The sequence below is a fragment of the Echinops telfairi genome, unplaced genomic scaffold (genome assembly GCF_000313985.2).
Source record: "Echinops telfairi isolate 266 unplaced genomic scaffold, ASM31398v2 ScPeMD7_2010;HRSCAF=2546, whole genome shotgun sequence".
NCBI lineage: Eukaryota > Metazoa > Chordata > Mammalia > Afrosoricida > Tenrecidae > Echinops > Echinops telfairi.
The window spans coordinates 23,748,178-23,765,943 of NW_022105908.1; the positions used below are offsets into that span (position 1 = coordinate 23,748,178).

Consider the following 17,766-nt stretch of genomic DNA (forward strand, 5'->3'; position numbering starts at 1 on the left):
CCTGAGGGAGGGGGAGAGGTGAGGGAGGGGAAAAAAATGAGAAGCTGATGCCAGGGGCTTGGGTGGAGAGCGGATGTTTTGAGAATGATGAGGGCACTGAATGTACAAATGTGCTTTACACAATGGATGTATGTATGGATTGTGATAAGAGTTGTATGAGCCCCTAATAAAATGGTTTTTTTTAAAAAGAAGATCTTCACTGCATCCACCCCACACTGCTCTTAGGATGTGAGCTGCCTTCAGCAGGAATCACCATCTGTGTCCTCTGCCTGTGACTCAGACTGAGCCGTGCTGGCCCCCCATAAGAAGAGTTTCCCGTTTGCCTCTGCTGGCAGTTGGGTGGGGGATGCTCTTTGGACAGGAGCCCTGGTGGAGTAGAGGTTTCCGAGTTGAGCTGCTAACTGCAAAGTCAGCAGTTCTAAACCAGCAGCCAGCTCCATGGGAGAAAGACAAGGCTTTCTACTCCTTTAAAGAGTGACAGCCTCAGAAACTCATCAGGGCAGTTCTACCCTGCCCTACGGGGTCGCGCTGCGTCAGAATGGAATCTATGCCAGTGAGGGTGGTTTGGGGTTGGGGAGCCTCTGGACGCATCGGGTCAGCACGAGGCTTGAATGGGAGGTCCGGGTCTGCACAGAGCAGGGGTTGGAATGAGGCTCTGGGCACGCAGCTGGAACTGGGAGGGAACGGGAACTCTGCTGAAAACTGCCCACCAGCCCAGGGCCCAGTGAGGGATTGGGGAGCTGGCCCTGGGCTCTGGTGCGAACGTTGTCCCCAGGCGGGACCCGGCTCTGAGTAATATGACGAGTCCAGGTATGGGGGGTGGGGAGCGGAGGAATGGAGGTTCATTGCACCATGCTCTTTACTTTTCGTATAAGTGCATACTTCTTCGCGGCGAAAATGCTTTCTATTTTAATAAATGTAATAAGCTGCTGAGACTCTGATCTGGCCCCAGACTCACGTGGTTCCTACCCACGGCCCTGGTGTTAAGATGGACATTGATCCTCTAAGACCGGAAGGCTTTTGGAGACTCTCGCGAGTTCCAGAAGCAGACGGCCTCCACCTTTCTGCACTGACTCTGACGCCGACACTTGGAAATGTCCCTGCTGGCTTGGTCCAAGCTCAGCTACAGAATTTAAATAGAACGTTTAAAGAGGCAGCCCGGGGGTGATGGACTGAGATCCCTACCTAAGGGTGTCTTTACTTCAATGGGAGGGTGGGTCGGAACAGGTACATCAGGTGCATGTCCAGCTTTTCTTTACCCCTGTGTATGTTAGTGCAAGAAAAAATCCGAAGCCTTCCCAGAGAAAAGCTGCACTGCATCTAGGGAAGGGACTGTGAGGGAGCCCCGCTGCTAGCAGGCCTTAGTTCTATTGCTTTCAAGTGCTGGCAAATGTAAAGAGCCTTAAAGGGCCAGCCCAGGTGTCGGCAAACCAGAGAGGAGTTACTGCTGTGTGTTTTCTTGGCATATTTCATCCACGGGGGGAGAAGGCTTTCAACCCGACAAACTTGCTAGAAGTCCTTTCCCCCGAGCAAACTCGAGCTCATCCTTCCAAGCCCCAGGCAAATGTCTCCTCCTTTAAGAAGGCTCTGTACCTTGACAAGTACACCTACTACCATTCCCCTCGACTCCCGCAGCCACCCTCCCCCCATCCCTGCCTGGTGACTGGACCCCTTGAGCACTTATCCCATGACCCTTCCACTCTACCTACTCCTGGCAAGACAGACTGCAGTGGTAGCTCACCCAGTTCCCTGCGATGGAGGGAGCCTACTTGAGGACAAGTCCTGAGCCTGTGGCAGGGCCCCGCACAGTGTCAAGAGCCCTCTGGGGGCTGCAGGGACTCCTGGTTGCCCCGAACAGCAAGACACAAGTGCTGTGGGCTTTCAGAGCAGGGCCACTGCAGGCTAGCCCCTGGCCTGTGCTGAGCTGGCAGACCGGAGAGCTGGCGGTGACCTGCAAGGGGGCTGCCGCAAGGGGGCTCTTACTAAGCCAACTCTCATGCTCTGGTCCCAAGGAGGAAAGAGCAGGGGCAGGCCCAGGCCTCCCCCTCAACCCCCAGGGCCCGCAAACAGAGAGGCACCTCTGCTCTCAGCTTCTGGCCCTTTGATCTGGGCAAGCACTGACACCTGCATGGCACCCTCCACCCAGTTGCGACCTTATCGGGGCTTGGGGAAGAGACAGATGTCTGCAGCCCAGGCCAATTAGGTGACTTGCCTGGTTGCCCACTGAGTCATATCCTGGTCTAGCTCGACTGGCTTCTTGGTCTGATGACCCGGGGGAGCCACCCAGCTGTCTGACCGACCAGGAGAGGGCGTATAGAAGGGTCCTTAGAGTGACTCGAGGAGTCACTGCTAGATGCTGGGCACCCTGGGAATTCCACGATGCCAGCCTGGGCTGGAGTCTGGACCCCAAAGCCACACCTGCTGCTCTCCTGTGACAGGACCTGAAGCAAGTCCTTTCTCCCTTCCGCTCTCTGGCTCTTCATCCAGAAAGCCAATCTAACCACAGCGAACCTGCGGAATGATGGCACTAGACTGTTGACCTCAGGGTGGGTGGGTCAAGTCGACCAGAGGCACCTCCCGTGAAGGGGCTTCATGCCCACTCATGGTGGCGCCCAGGCAGAGCTTGTCAGTTTCTGGCCTGACCCATGCAGGGAGAGGGCATTTGATGGGACTTTGGCTACGAGAGCCACATGAAATAACTCACTGCCCCTGCAGGCCACCCTCTGGCTCTTCTAGCCATTGTCCGTTTCACAGGGAAAGATTAACCACTGCCCCCACTACCCCCACCCTCACCCCAACTCCACTCGCAATCTTTTTTTATGTGTGTATGAGCACACCCACACGGGTTTAATAAACCAACCACTTTGTGCCTTCCTCTAATACGTCCAGTTTCCAAACCGCTCCTCCCTGAAAGCCCAGTGCTGAGGCTGAATGGGAGGAGTCGTCGTGTCTGGTTGGACTTTCGGCCCATCTGCATGCAAAAGGCCAAAGTTCAATCCAAAGGCCAATCAGAATTGTACTTCCCAAACCCCGCCGTTGGAAACCAAGTGTGTCCCAAGTTCTACCCTGACAGCGTGGGATCACCAGGAGTCGGAGCTGACCAGCAACAGCTGGTCTGGCTTGAGGTGGTCAGTGGGGCCATCGGGGAGCCCAACAAGATGATGTCTGGGAAGGACCTGCCCACCACAGCCAGGCGGGGACCATGGTGACTTCTCTCTCTTAAGACGTCACCTCGGCAGGGGCCCGGGAACTCAGAGCCTCACCGCTTGCCCAGGGTCAGATGCCTAGCACTACTCTCTCCCTGGGCAGCTGAGCTGGTCCTGACCATACTCTAGGGTGCTGAAGGGAGGAGGCGGTGAGGACTGATGGATCCCGGGAGAGGATACTCGGGCCAGGTCCTGAGGGACTGAAGAGCTACAGAGGGTGGGGCTGGGGGTGGGGACCTCCCTGTCCTTTCCCCACCAGCTCGGTGGGGGCTGCCCCCTCCCACGCCCCCATTTGGCTGGAACTCCAGTGTCCTGGAGCTGTTCACTGTGAGTGCAGGACCCAGGAGGCAAGAGGGAGCAGCCCCCAGTAGACCTCTCCCCTGTCCCCAGGCATGCGGACGTGCTCAGGCCTAGCCTGGGAGGTCCAGGAAGGCTGGAGGGGCAGGGAAGTGACTTGGGCTCAGAGCTTGGGCAGAGGTGACTTCTGCCAGGGCTGGGCCTGTCCACCCTTGGTGGTGCCTGACCACACAGCTGCACCCAAGCCTAGTTCAGTCAGTCCTTCCTGGTTGGGGTTAAGTCTTGAGCTATTACATCCCCTCCCTCTGAGCCCCAAAGACAACCCCCCCCCACCCCTGAGGAATGAGGCCAAAAGCTGAGCTAAGGCATTCTGTGAGCTCATGGAGGCCTGGCCTGTGTGTGTCTGTGTGTGTGTGACCACACGCGTGCTGGAATGCCACCTAGACAGGTCAGGCGGGTTCCTGGACAGAGGTGGCTAGCCCCTGCCCCACCCTCCCAGGAGAGCCAAGCCGGGGAAGGGAGTCGGTGGCAGCTGACAGGGCTGGCATTCTGATCATGGAACCTCTCCCACACATCTGACTGGACCTCACGGCCAGAGGGGCCCCGAGACAGGCAGGGGACCGGCTAGAGTCACACAGCCAGGTTGGACCCATCAAAGATATGGCCATGGCCAGTGGGAAGGCCTATAATGGGCAGGGGACAGGGACAGGGACGAGGGAGACGCAGTGTAAGGGATAACTGCTCACAGTTCCGGGGTCAGGCCCTAGCTCAGTGGCTCTGCAGCCTAGTGGCATGCAGCTCAGAGGTTAGGGCCCCAGGAGGAGAGGGCAGAGAGCCCCTGGCCTGGACCTCAGGCTGGCAGAGCCCCTCCCCCGGGCCCCGCCTCTGGCTGACCAGGTGGAGCACTTTGCATGGTCCCTGACGGGAACTCTGGGTTGACAGGGATGGAAAAGCAGGGTGAGCAATCCCCCACTCAGTGCCGTCAGGAGTTCACCTCCTCAGCCTTCCCAGGGCTTGGCTCATGGCTCACATAAGCCAACCAACAATGAGGTGGAGACTGGAGAAGCGGGGGCCCTGGAAGGGAGGGGGCCTCACCTGACTGCAACAGGCCGGCGCCTCGGTCCTTGACCCCGAAGTGCTGCTGGATGTCTAGGAGGACGCCTGCGGGCAGGGGGTAGACAGAGGTGCTTACTGGCCACACCGGACCTGGGCGGCCCCAGTGCCCACCCAGCCTCAGTGACCCTCCCTCTTGCTGGGACCTCCACCCCACCCGCCCAGCCAGACCCTTTCAGAGACCTGCCTGCACTGGGACTCCCCACACTCAGCCTGCGGGGTGGGGGCAGCCCACCCCCAACTCAGTCACTGCAGGGGCCAGGGCTCAGACACAGGCAAGACCCCTCCTTGGTCACACAGCCAAGCCAATGTGCTGTCTGTCAGCCTGGGCCTCTTGCCCCACTAAGGCCCACTCGGGGCTGGGGGCTGGGACCCGCGCCCTCAGAAGGATGCACCCAGCCCACAGCCCAGAGAGGCCCGTGGGGGTGAGCAGGCTCTGGAAGTTGTGGTCCACACTCAAGGCACTCACCTGCATGTGTGGTGTGTGCAAGCCCCTGTGCACACACACAGGTGCACCCACCCAGCTGTCCTGGGGTTACAGCCCTTGCCCAGTGTCCAGATGTGGAGGGACACAGGGGGCTCCAGGTCTGCCCACAAGTCCCGGCACCTCTGCTCTTATCCAGGGGGGCCACATGGACAACAGACAGAGCTGGGGTTCGATGGAGGCTTAAACAGCCTCCCGGACCCCTCCCACCTCTTGGAGCCCTCACCCAAGGCTCCAGAGGAATCCCTACCCCCACCCCACCCTACCTCCACCACCAGCCCTCTCAGGTCCCAGGGGCCCCTCTCAGGTTTATCTCTAAGAACAGCAAGAGGCTGGGCCAGGCCAGAGCCCCCTCCCCTACATCTGCACTGACAAGAGATAGGGAAGAAAGGAGGGGCTGCTCTCAGAAGCACCCACCCACCCACTGCCACCCGCAGGGCTCTTCCTGATGACCATGGCCATGCTGACAACATTAAACATGAGAATAGTCCACATGTTAAATGATAAACAGTTTACTGGTTCGCTCCTCCTGGCACGACCCTGTGAGACCGGTAGTATTAGCTCCCTTGACAGATGGGGAAACTGAGGCACAGAGAGGCAAGCCAGGAAGTGGACTCAGAGCACCACACAGGAGTCAAGCCCAGTGGTTGGGGCCGGAGCACAGGCAGAGGGCCGGGCACCAGCAGCATCCTGAGATGCGAGGTCAGGGCCAGCTGGTGCTCTAGAAGCTGGAGTGCCAGGAGGAGCAGTCCCCTCGTGTTAATGCCCAGAGCGGATTTACCATAATTATCCTTAACGAGGAGGCCGGGTGAGGCCCAGTTAATGACTTAATCGCTGAGGCGGGCTGTGGAGGTGCCTTGAAGACGGAAGCAGGGTTGGTCCTTGGGCCCTGTGGGTGATGGGGCTACCAAGCGGGGCCTCCGAGGAGGCCAGTGCAGGTGACACTGTTGTATCTGAACTTGGAGAGGCACCCAGGCTCACCTTGCCACCCCCACCCACTTCTGAGCCGCTCCTTGGCTAGGGGCGCTGGTTCCCCTTCTGATCTGCACACATCCCTCTCACACCTGGTCACTGCCACCCAGGCTCCACAATGCCTGCTGGGAGGGTTCAGGTTTTCAACAGGCTGCCCCTGGCAATCCCCACCCTCCATCCTCACCTCTCAAGATACCACTTCTCTACCCCCACCCCTCCAAACCAGAGGAGCCCTGGTGGCTTAGTGGTCACATTGGGCTGCGATCCTCCTGGTCGGCAGTTCAAAACCACCTTCAACTCTACTGGAAAAAGACTTGGCTTTCTACTTCCGTAAACAGTTACAGTCTCAGAAACCCACAGGGGTCTCTATGAGTCAGTGTTGACTCAATGGATGGCCATGAGTGACCCCTCAAGCCAGGCACCCCAAACGCCTCATGGTTCTCCAACTCCACACACTTCTTCTCTCCTGGCATAACCTTGTCAGCTATGAAAATTCCTAAGCATCCTCCAAGATGCCACCTCTTCTAGGACGTCCTCCCTGATTTCTTCCCCTCCACTCACTCCCAGTTAGTCAACCTGCCTCCCCCTCGTGTATCCTGGCTCCTGTCACACAAAGATCAGTTCGTTCTACAGGAGAGACACATGGATAGGAGTTCCTTGGGCCCAGAAATTGGTTCCTGCTATGCTCTGAGCTCCTCTCTCCTCATTAAGCAATGATAACACCTCCTGGGGTATTTGAGGACAGAAGGTGGGGGGGTGGCGGGGGGAAAAAAAAGTCTTTCAGGTCATAAGGTGTCTGAGGTGGGGGAGCATCCACTCACCCCACTCTGCCCTGTGAGCCCCTAGGGCAGGGCCCAGGGTGCATCCTCTCCAGAACCAGGACCAAGCCGTGCCAGTTGCCATAGGGTTCACATTGACTCACGGTAGGTACACGGGATGCCACCTGCCCAAAGAGGCACCGCGTCCCATAGAGTATGGGGGAGCAGCTCAGCTGCCAGGCCTTTCTTCTAAGGCAGCTCTGGGTGGGATTGATCCAGCAACCTTCAAGCTAGTGCCAATTTGCCCCCTAGAGCCCCAGAGCCCAGGGGCAGGCAGACCGCAAGTGGCTAGTGGATGGAAGGATGTGTGAAACACAAGGTGGTAGGGGGAGACACCCCACCCTGGGCTCCTGCATGGAGGGTTCCCCCTGCAGCAGCAGTGGGCACTTAGTCTGGCAAGCGGCCCTGTCAGAGACGTGCTGTGTCCACAGCAAATCAACGACGCTCCCCTTTTCCTCCTCACGGCACATCCAGCCATTGGACTGGACAATGCCTTCTCGGCCCAGCATTTGCCACGGCCTCTGGGAAGCCCCTCTGGACTTCCTCTCTCACCCAGAGCTCCTGGTCAGGGGAATGATGCTCCCCCATACCTGGTTGGGCATCTCAGGCCTTTGGAGTTCCTGGGGCCTAGACCCCAAGACACTGGAAGCATTGCATGCCTTCCCTAGCACAATTCCCCTCTCCCCACAGCCTTGGTCCAGGGCGGGAGCTGCAGGCAGGAGGCCCCCAGGAAGGGGGAAGCCCATGTGTGGATGCTGCTGCCTGAGCCTTCTTAGGCTTCTTTTCCCTCTTTGGGCCCGGAAGGGGCCGTGGCCGCGGGAGGGCAATACCCCACTGGCGGCTGGCACGGGAAGCGTGTGTCACGGCTGCTCGGGCAGTCACCTCAGATTTTCCTCTGGGCTTCAGCCTGGCTCGGCCCCCAGCCCCTCCCTGCTTCACCACAGCCTTATTTTTAGCCGCCTTCCTGGAGGCTGAGGCTCGGTGGGTCACAGGACAGGCCTCACGCCCAGGAGAAGCCTCCCACAGCTCAGACCGAGCCCACCCCACCAGCCCTGGGGCAGGCAAGGTAGGGGCTCCCACCCCAGCTATCCCACACCCAGGCCTCCCCAGGCAGCCACCCCACATCCATATCCAAAATCACCCTCTGTCCCTGAGCCAGGGGCTCCTGGAACAGCAGGGCACCCCGTATCTTCTTGTCCATTGAGTGACACCCCGTGGACTTGTCTCATCCCAGGCCAACTGCCTCCTGCTCTAGGCAAGCCCCTCCCCAGGGGAAGAGCACCCCCACACACACCAGTGTCCTGCCCGCCAGCCCTCCAAGGTGTTCTTCCCTCCCCCTCCTCAGGCTGAAAGCACCTGTCCTGCCCTCTCACTCCTCCCTTTACAGTAGAAGCTTTTGAGCACCTTATCCTCCCTCCCCAACTCCACATCCTCACCTCCATCACTCCCCCCCAGACCACCCACTTCCTCATGGTCCCCCCCCTACCCCTCTCACCCCTCCATTCCCAGCCTCCTGGTCTTGACCCCATGGCTCCTCCTCGCAGCACGGCTAGGCTGCATGACCAAGGCCTGACCTCTGAGAGTTGAGGGACCCCAGGCTCACATGCTCTGACTCCCATAATGAACACTGGCCGCCCGGCCTCGGTGAGCCTCTCCTCCTCCTTGGTGGGCTCCCCACTCTAGTCCCACCCAGCTTCCCTTGGCAGCCTTATCACCCACTACACTCCCCACCCGGGGTGGGGCTCCTGAGACCAGTCAGTGTCTGCACTTGAGGAGCTAAGTGGCTGTTGACCCTGGCTGGGCCTCGAAATCGCCACCACCACCCGGTCTCAGGCAGGGCACCCAGAGTGCCGAGCCCCCTGGCTCAGCAAGACGAATAGCACCGTTATTATCGGCAGATGATCCATCTCAAAGGTCCCAGGGTGGCATAGGCAGGGACACGGAGCACTTCACCAGCCAGAGCTCACTGAGTCTGGCCGCCACCCTCACTGCCACCCAAATAAATTCCAGACTCTTCACGTTTGAAATCTCCATCAAGAGCTGACCTAACCTAGCTCCTCTCCCAACCACAAGTCCCCTACACACACACACACACACACACACACACACACACACACACACGCATCCACATACATGTCTCTAGGGAAAGGGGAATTCTGCTAATCATGACCTTCCATCTCCTTGGACTGTGTTTTTCCTGTGTCAGTGATGAGGCTGGGAAGATCCATGATCCCGATCTACTTCCGAAAGTCAACCAACCAGTTGCCGTGAGGGAGGGTGCCTGTTAAGACGCAGACTCTCCAGGGGGGGCCCAGGTGATAAGAGATCACTGGACTGCTGTTCTAAGGAACCCCCAACCTTCTACCCAGCCCGATGCCCACTTCTGGGGTCTCGGTGTCGACCAGGGATGCTCAGCATCATCCTCCGGGAGCCAGGTCCAAGATCCCCTCCACCAGGGTGCTTTCCAATCCCTTCTCCCATGGCTCTGGTGAAGAAGTAGAGGTGACTTTAGGGAAACCCTTGTTGGCGGTGGTGGCGGTGGCTGCTGCTGACCTCAACTCCCAACTCATGGTGACCACAAATACAGTGAAATCCCACAATTGGGACCCAAAGGGTTGTCATTGGTGATTTTCTGAAGTACAGAGACCAGGTCTTCCTTCAGGGTCCCTCTTAGCCTGGAAGCTCCACTGAGACGTGTTCGGCCTCATAGTAACAGGCAAACCTCCCCTGGCAGATGGGTGGTACCTGTGTCTGAGGAGCAGGGCTGGGGTCGCACCTGGGTCTCCCACACCGAAGGCATGCCTTCTACCTCCCACAGAAGCACCATGGCCCCCGCTAGCTGAGCCCAGTCTGGCCCCGACTCACCTGGCTGGTCACAGATCTCATGGTGATCCCTGTTTACCACTGGCCCTTCAGGAACTCCCGGGGCTCCTGCTCTCCTCCTCACCCCTTCCATCAAACCCAAACATTTCCAAGTCCTCAAAAAGGCCTGAGAGGAAACCCATATAAACCCATATTGACCAGGGGTCCCTGGATCCACCAGGCCCCCCCGGCCCAGCGTCTGCACAGCATGACCTGAGGTTTCTTCCTGCCTGGTCAGCTAGGACAGGACAAGCGGGGCTCAAGTTTGCACCCCAAGCACAGGCTGGTCACACCCACCTTCATGCTGCCCACATTTCTCCCAGAGCAGCAGGCAGCTTAAGCTGAGTTCTCAAGAGTGTGAGGTCCAAAGCCAGGTGTTCAAATCATGGCTTCTCCATCACCTCTCTGTGCCAGCTTTCTCCTCTGCAAACTGGCTTCCTTATAAGATCAGCTCCATATCATTGTTGTGAACATAAATGGATGAATCCATGCCCTGTGCCTGGCACACAGGCCAAACCTAAACCAAGCCACCCACTGGACCTGGCTCACAGCGATCCTCTGATCGGGTTTCTGAGGCTGTAAATCTTGACAGGAGCAGAAAGCCTCATCTTTGTCTTGAGGATCGGCTAGTGGGTTTGAACAGCCCACCTTGTGATTAGTAGCCAATGCCTAGCCCACAGTAGCGCCAGGGCTCCTTCAACACACCTGACCATTGCCTTTGCTGATCATTAACGAGGGGGGCAAGCTGGGTGCCAGCCATGCCCAGAGAACATTGGGGACCTCTGATCTCAGTTTTCCTGTCCCCAGATGGGGATGCCTGGAAAGGCAGGGTCCGGGCACCAGAGGATATAGGTTGTGGCTGACGTTGGCCAGTTCCTCTGGTGGGGACTCTGGTCTCTCTGTGGGGGCCTCAGAGCTGGCTGGCTGACACTCTGGGAGTGTCACCCCTGCTCCAAGGCTTGGCTGCAGCTCCCGCCCCGGTAATTATAGGGGTCTGGGAGCCTGGCTCTGCTGGCTAAGGCTGGGAAACTCTAGCCGGGCCCTGCCATCAACACACACACACACACACACACACACACACACGCATGCACGCGCACACCACACACACATGCATGCCCTCTCTAGTGGGACAAGCTGATTGGCCCCACTCAGACCCTCGGGCTGCCCATCTGAGGAGCAACTCCAGAGCCTCCATCAAGTGTGTTCAATATTTGTTGATCCTTCCTCTGCCCCAAACCCCACACATCCGGTCATTAATGTTAGGGCAGCTCAATAGCCAGCCAGGCAGGGACCCTGAAAACGAGGTCCCTAGTCCAGGCTCTGAGACCCTCAGAGACCTGACCTCGATAACCTAGTCTCCGGCTTCACCTCCATAGAGATTTCCAGCTCCCTCCAGATGACCCCTCCCCACCCAAGAGCCCCCCCACCATAGACCCTCACAGCCCTAAAGGGGCACAACCCCCAGGGCCCTCAGAACCCCCCTTTCCCTGCCAAGTCCCAGTGCCCAGGGTGGGCGGGACGGCAGCCCGGCCTCTGTCCTGTGGTCACAGCCTATCATTTGGGGCCAGTTTTCCTGGAACCAGGCTCAGCCTTGGCAATTTGGGGGCTCTGCATGGCCACTCCTTTCCCAGCTCAGTCTCCACAGCCCGGTCTTGGAGCTGAGACCCCTAAGACCACCAGGGGGCTGGGATAAGGTGTCCGCTGCCTCATCCTGACCCATGGGGGCCGTGGTCAGTGTGACCACAGATGGAGGACAATGCAGGGGTAGTCGGGAGAGAGGTAGAGGGGAGATTAGAGACCACAAGATGGCCCAGCTCAAACCCACAAATCTTGCCTCCTCCTTCCTTGCTCCCCACCCTGGAGACCAGGGTCTCCCACACCCATTTCTCAGGCGGGAGTTGGAGACTCAGAAAAGTGGACGGCCTGCCTTCACCCTGACTACCCCTCCTGGAAAGGCCTACTCCCTCTCGGCCAGCTGCCCGCAGATGGGGACTAGAAACAGCTGTGTGCTGCCCTCCACTCACATGTCTCTTCTCCAGGCACAGCGCTTTACAGTGCTGGTGGGCTGCTAACAGTACGGTTGATGGTTCAAACCCACCAGCCACTCCACAGGAGAAAGAGGAGGCTGTCTGGCCCCATAAAGGTGTACACCCCCAGAAGGCCCAGGGAGCTGCTCTGTGCTGTCCTGCAGAGCGACTATGAGTCAGAATCGACGCCTGGTGGGGCTTGGTGGGGCTCAGACCACAGAGGTAGGGGTGTGGGCTGGGGGCACCTTCAGATGGCCTCTATGAGGGCAAAGGACTGAGCAGGAGGCAGGGAAACCAGGACCCCAGCCTCTAAATTCTGGCCAGTGTATTATTGGTTCTGCTTCTTTCTTGCTCTGGTGCAAGTTCAAGGAGCCCTCCTGGTGCAGTGGGTTAAGGGTGAGGCTGCTAACCACAAGGCCAACGGATCAAAGGCACCAGCCACTTCATGACAGCAAGATGAGGCTACCTATCCCCATAAGATTTGCAGTCTCAGAACCCTAGGGAGCAGTTCTAATAGGGCACTCTGGGTGCTAGAACTGCTTCTACTGTCAGCGGCACAGTATCTCCCCTAGGGCCCCTTTCACCAACCTCCTGGCCACAAGGAGATGGCCAGGCCCAAATCTGGCCTTACCATGCAACCGGGGCTCAGTCACCTTGAGTGTCCCATCTACAGAGGAGACAGGGCAAAGCCACCACAGTGCCCGCCTGAGTGTGTACATACAGAAGTCCCTCCGCCCAGCTTGGGGGAGGTGGTGGGGAGGGGGGCCCATTCATTGTCCGCGCTGAGGGCCGGGCTGACAGGGACTGCTGCTAATCGCTTCTGCCCAGAGTCCGAGGCCCTGTACGGCAGCCATGCCCAGCCTCAATAATGGGGGCACGGAGGGGCTGCTCTGGGCCCAAGCCCCCAGTGTCCTTCAGCCCCTCTAGGCAGGAGGGAGATGGCCCCTGCCCAGGGATAGGTACTGTGATGGAGGAGGGGCCAGAGGCCGGTGGAAACTCAGGAGTTAAGCAGTTGACACACAGACAATGAAGACTGCCCAGAAGGAAGACTTCCACTAGGGGAAACTGAGGCCAGTTGCTGGAGTCCCTAGGGAGCAGGCGTGGTTATTGTTTGCAGGGGAGATGAATGTTCTTGAGACTAAGCGTCCCAGAGGCCTTGGGACCCTGGCCACAGTAAGGGAGGATGAACACCCTCTCGCAGGGGTTCAGAGCCCAGAGAGGGCTGTCTCAGGACACACAGCAAGAACCAGTAGCAAGAAGCCCAGCCCTGGGAGCCTGGGGACCAGGCCAGTCTCCTCCTGGTTTCTCCTTCCACCCCCAGCTTGTCGGGACCTCACTTCCAGGCAGAAACAAAAGCCACTTCCTGTCCCCACCCCTCTCTGAGCACCTCTGCTGGGGGGCAGGTTCATTCTCAGGCCTGTGACCTGCAGCTCTGCAGCCTCCCGGCTCCACTCACAAAAGGGGAAACTGAGACACAGCCCCTCCAGGGACTGACCCTGGGTCGCAGACCCGGTACCCCGAGTGCCAGGCGCTTCCTCGGGCAGCTCAGCAGCAGAACCAGCCTGAAGGTGCCTTCACAGGAGGAGGGAGCACGGAAGGGGGCAGCTGGCAGTTAGTCACTGGGGCCCTGCCATTCCAGGCCAGCCTGGCGCTCCCTTGGGTGCTGGCCCTGCCACACAGGTGCTCTGGAATGCAGCCCTAGATGTTTCTCCACTGTGAAAGACCGGCAGTGGCCAGGGTGGGCCCACCTGAGGGGGCAGAGAGGGCGGTGCGTGAGTAGGGAGTGGACTAATTTCATCCTGGGAGATAGCTATATATAGATGGCTTGGCCTCTACCTACCCAGGTAACCCTGCCCAGAAGGTCTTAATTTCCTCATCAGTCAGCCCTGGACAGATTCAGTCAGGCAGACTTAAAAAAAAAGAAAAAGAGCTCAGAGGAAAGTAAGCTCAGCCTGGCACACATAGAAGTTGGCAGTCCTTGCCCCTGAGCCAGTTTGGCTGTTTGGGGAAGCCCCCAGTACTGCCAGACCTGTGTTCCCAACTGGGTCCCCATGCACAGCAGTGAACGGTTGCCATAGAGACTGGTCTCAGCTTCTCTGGCAGCAGAGGACTCCCCCAGGGCAAGGCTCTGCCTTGTCTGAACACCCTCTCAGCTCCAAACAGCCAGCATGCCACCAAAAAACCCGGCCCACGGTCATGGAGTCCTTCTGACCCACTGCCACCCTCTATGAGGCTCCCCCGGCTAGAAATCGTTTATGGGAGCGGCCTGCCTCATCCTTCTCCCCAGAGGTGCGGTGAGTTCAAATTGCTGACTTTGTGGTGACCAGTCCCAGGCATATCACTATACCACCAGGATCAAGTAGAAGTTACAAGGTCCTGGAGGGGAACAGTCGTACCTCCAGAGAAGTTGTGGAGCGAGGTCAGTTATCAAATCATCATTCACCCAGCAGGCCCAGGGTCCAGGGCCAGCTCCCCATGGCTAGGCTAGCCTCCAGGAGCAGAATGCGACCTCCTACACCCCCAAGTGGAGAGATGGAAGCCCAGGGGCAGAGGCGACTCTGGGAAGCAGCCCCGGTGCAAGACCCTCGCGCGAGAGGCTGCCTCTTTCTCCTGACCCAGCAACCATGTCGGGCTCAGAATGCAGGGTGAGAGGCTGCTAGGCTAGTCAGGGTCATAGAAGCAGGAGCCCAACACCCTTGGGAAACTCACAGTGCCATGACTGAATTGGATTGATAGCCGTCTACCCAGAAGGGCTGCTGCCCCAGGCAAGAGTCTCTGTGTTGCCAGGCCAGGAGAAGGGGTCATGGCCTACCTCCACCTAAGGCTCCTGGGCTGGAAAGAAGGCTGCCTTAGGCAAAGGTAAGGGGAGTTTGGTCTTAGTCTGCCCTGCTGGGTGACCTTAGGCAAGTGTCCACAGTCTCTGAGCATCACTGTCCTAACTGGCCAGGATAGCGGAGGGAAGGGTTTAACAAGATTTCTGGGCTACCTCCATTTCTTCCAACGGAGGCTGTCGTGCTTAGCAAGGACAGGAGCAAAGCCTGGCTCCCATTCCCTGGGCTCTGGAGCCAGCTGCCTTCGGGGCGTTCTCATGGGGAGGAAGAGGCCAGGCCCTAATTAAGTGGATCACCAGGTGGCACTGGGAATGCCAGGGCTGGGACAGAAGCTACCTGCTTTCCCAGGATGGAGCCCAGCCCTGCTGGAGAAGGGAGGGATCTGCAGTGTGCTCAAACGGACTGTCATAAACAGAAAAGCGGGGCGGGCCTGGCGGCCGAGGTCATGGCTTGAGCAGTGCTCGGTGTGGCAGAGAAGGCAGTGGTGTTTGTGAGCACCGTCACCCCCACCCCCGGGTCTGGCCTGGTCCCTGGGGCTTCAGATGCATTCTCATGGACTCCACACCCCCCAGGGTGGACAGGAGGAAACGATCACATGGAAGGCTGATGGCGTGCCCAAGGTCACGTAGCTGGTATCTGGAAATACCTGGACTCTAACTCTGGCACCAAAGGCTCTAGCCCAGGGGTCCTCAAACTTTTTAAACAGGGGGCCAGTTCACTGTCCCTCAGACCCAATGGAGGGCCGAACTATAGTTTTAAAAAAAGCTCTGAACAAATTCCTATGCACACTGCACATACCTTATTATGAAGTAAAAAAAACAAATGGGGCAAAACCACCCAGAGGGCCAGATAAATGTCCTCAGTGTGCTGCATGTGGCCCATGGGCCATAGTTTGAGGACACCTGCTCTAGCTCCATGCTGTCCTCTCCAGGGACCGCTAGCCAGCATAGCCACTGACCACCAGAGGGTCAGCCAGTCCAAATTCACACAGCACACCGAATTTCAGAGACTGAGTCTGAAGAAAGAGTGGAAAACCTCCCATTAATATATATTTTTTAATGATTGCAGGGTGGGATGGTAATGGTAGGTCTAATGGGCTAACGTGACTACCTCAAAACAAAACAAACTCACTGACGATGAGTCCATTTTGACCCATAGCAACCCTACAGAGCAGGGAAGAACTGCCTCTGTCACTCTTCACGGCAACAGAGTGTCTCATCTTTCCCCTCGAGGGGCTGGTGGGTGCCAAGTGCTGGCCTCGCAGTGATGCCACCAGGGCTCAGCAGACATACAGCGTTCATGAACTTCACGGCTTCCCTTTCCTTTTGGAATGTGGCCACTAGGAAGGTTTGCATTCTATAGGGCGACCGCACAGCATTCCTTGAAGACAGAGCTGATCTAAACCGTGAAGGCAGTGAGCAGTGTGCCCAGAGGATTGAAGGGTAGAGCCTGTTTTGAGGGAGCCAGGGCCACACAGTGAGGGTCTTAGAGGCCCACCCGGGTGAGACGTGAAGGAGGCTGAGCAGCAGTGTCCCACCCCCTTCCCTGTCCCCGCTGGGCCCCCCAACCACAGAGGGACTCAGTCTGGGATGATCATTGCCCTGCCCGCCCCCCCCCCCAAGACCCAGCAAGCCGTAGTAGTTGCCATAGAGACAATAAATCTTCCTAACTTTGGGGAGCAGAAGGCGGGGTGGGGGGTGGGGGCCGGGAAGTCTACCGTGAAGAGAGGGAATGATGGAGCCAGCCTTATCCGGAGAGGAAATCGGTGTACATCGTGTGTTGGGGGCGGGCCTGCCTGTGAGCAGAGGGTGGTGGGAGGCACAGCCCAGGCAATGTTTGCTCAGGGGTTTCCGGGCCTTCCTCCCTACTGCCCCACTCCTCTCTGAGCCACTACCCTCCCCCTCACCAACTCACCAGCAATGATCTCTCTCGTTCCCTCCTTCCCACATTCTGACTCGGGGACCTGGAGGTAGATAAGCACCAGGCCCCCTGACTTGCCCTCTCCCTCTCAGCTCCTGCCAGAATCCAGCCCCCTGAAGAATGTCAGAAGGGGTGGCCTGGGCTGGAAAAAACAAAACAAGCTGGGCAGAGTGATGGTGCTCGAGGCTGAGGGAGGGCGGGGAACTCTTGGGGTCATCTTCGGCTAGGGTCTGTGTCCTCATCTGTCCAAAGAAGTCTAGCTTTATGTGCTGCCTGCAGGTCTCTGGTGCCCTGTGCCAACTTCTCCCCAAGAGTGGCACCTCTGCACCCACCTCTAGGCAGCAAGGGGCCCAGACATACATGACAGGGGTTGGTGCACTCGGGTGGCCTTCATTATTCCTGCCCATCAGGAGTCTCCTGGACATGCTGGACATGGCCTGACCCAGAAACAGGGGCCACTGGTGCCCGTCACCAACTCCTTCCTGCAGAAGGGGATCGAGCCAAGAGGCTTTCCAATCCAGGGTTGAGGGGCAGCCTCTGCCCTCCCCGCAGTTCTCCTCCCCCTCTTCACACAGAGCCGGGTTCCATAGAGTGGAGTCCAGGGAAGAGGACCTTGGGGGAGTGTGCTAGGTGGCCATCCAAGAGGTCATAATGCTAGGGTTCTCCTCTCTCCAGTGACACAAAGTTCCCTTCAGAATCAGTCCAAATTTAAAAGATGATTTTTTGGGGGGTGTAGTTTCTTTTCTTTAATTTTTGGTCACTCTCAGTTGGACAAAGCCGTGTTGGGGCACGTTCTGGGCTCGTATGTCAGGTCTATATACATTTTTCTCGTCCCACAGGGAGCCCCCACGAGGCAAGCCTGCCAGAGTCCCTTGCTCTCCCGCCTTACCATCCCCACCCAGGGGCAGTTCCATCTAGGGCCAGTCCCTCTCCCCAGGTCCCTGAGCAGTGGAGGAGGGGAGCAAGCTGAACAGAATTCCAAGACCCTGTCAGTCCCCAGTGAGTTGACAGATCAAACAGATCCCACAAACAGACCCAAACGCGAGCTTCGACTGGGCCAAGGTCACACACCAAACGTAGTATTAGGGGGCAATTGTGGAGCTGGATCCCTGTCGTTCTATCCATCCCCAAGACCTGGTCCCCAGAGATGCTCAAAGAACACTGTCCGTCCCTTTCGTGGCCCAGTGGCCTGCTGTAGGTCCCCGCAACAAGGAGCAGAGAGTCGGCAGGCGTCTT

The 17,766-nt window shown here is 58.2% G+C and overlaps 1 protein-coding gene across 1 annotated transcript in view; it reads right to left on the reverse strand.

The window, feature by feature from the left end:
* The window catches only part of SPNS2 (sphingolipid transporter 2), a 31,017-nt gene extending 21,899 nt beyond the window's left edge, over positions 1 to 9,118 (reverse strand). Inside the window, exons 1-2 of the mRNA XM_004716191.3 lie at positions 9,061 to 9,118; positions 4,599 to 4,694 (exon numbers count right to left, since the gene is read on the reverse strand). Of these exons, the coding sequence (XP_004716248.1) occupies positions 4,599 to 4,694; positions 9,061 to 9,118 (154 nt within the window). The remainder of the gene's footprint in view (positions 1 to 4,598; positions 4,695 to 9,060) is intronic.
* Between the last annotated feature and the right edge of the window lie 8,648 nt (positions 9,119 to 17,766).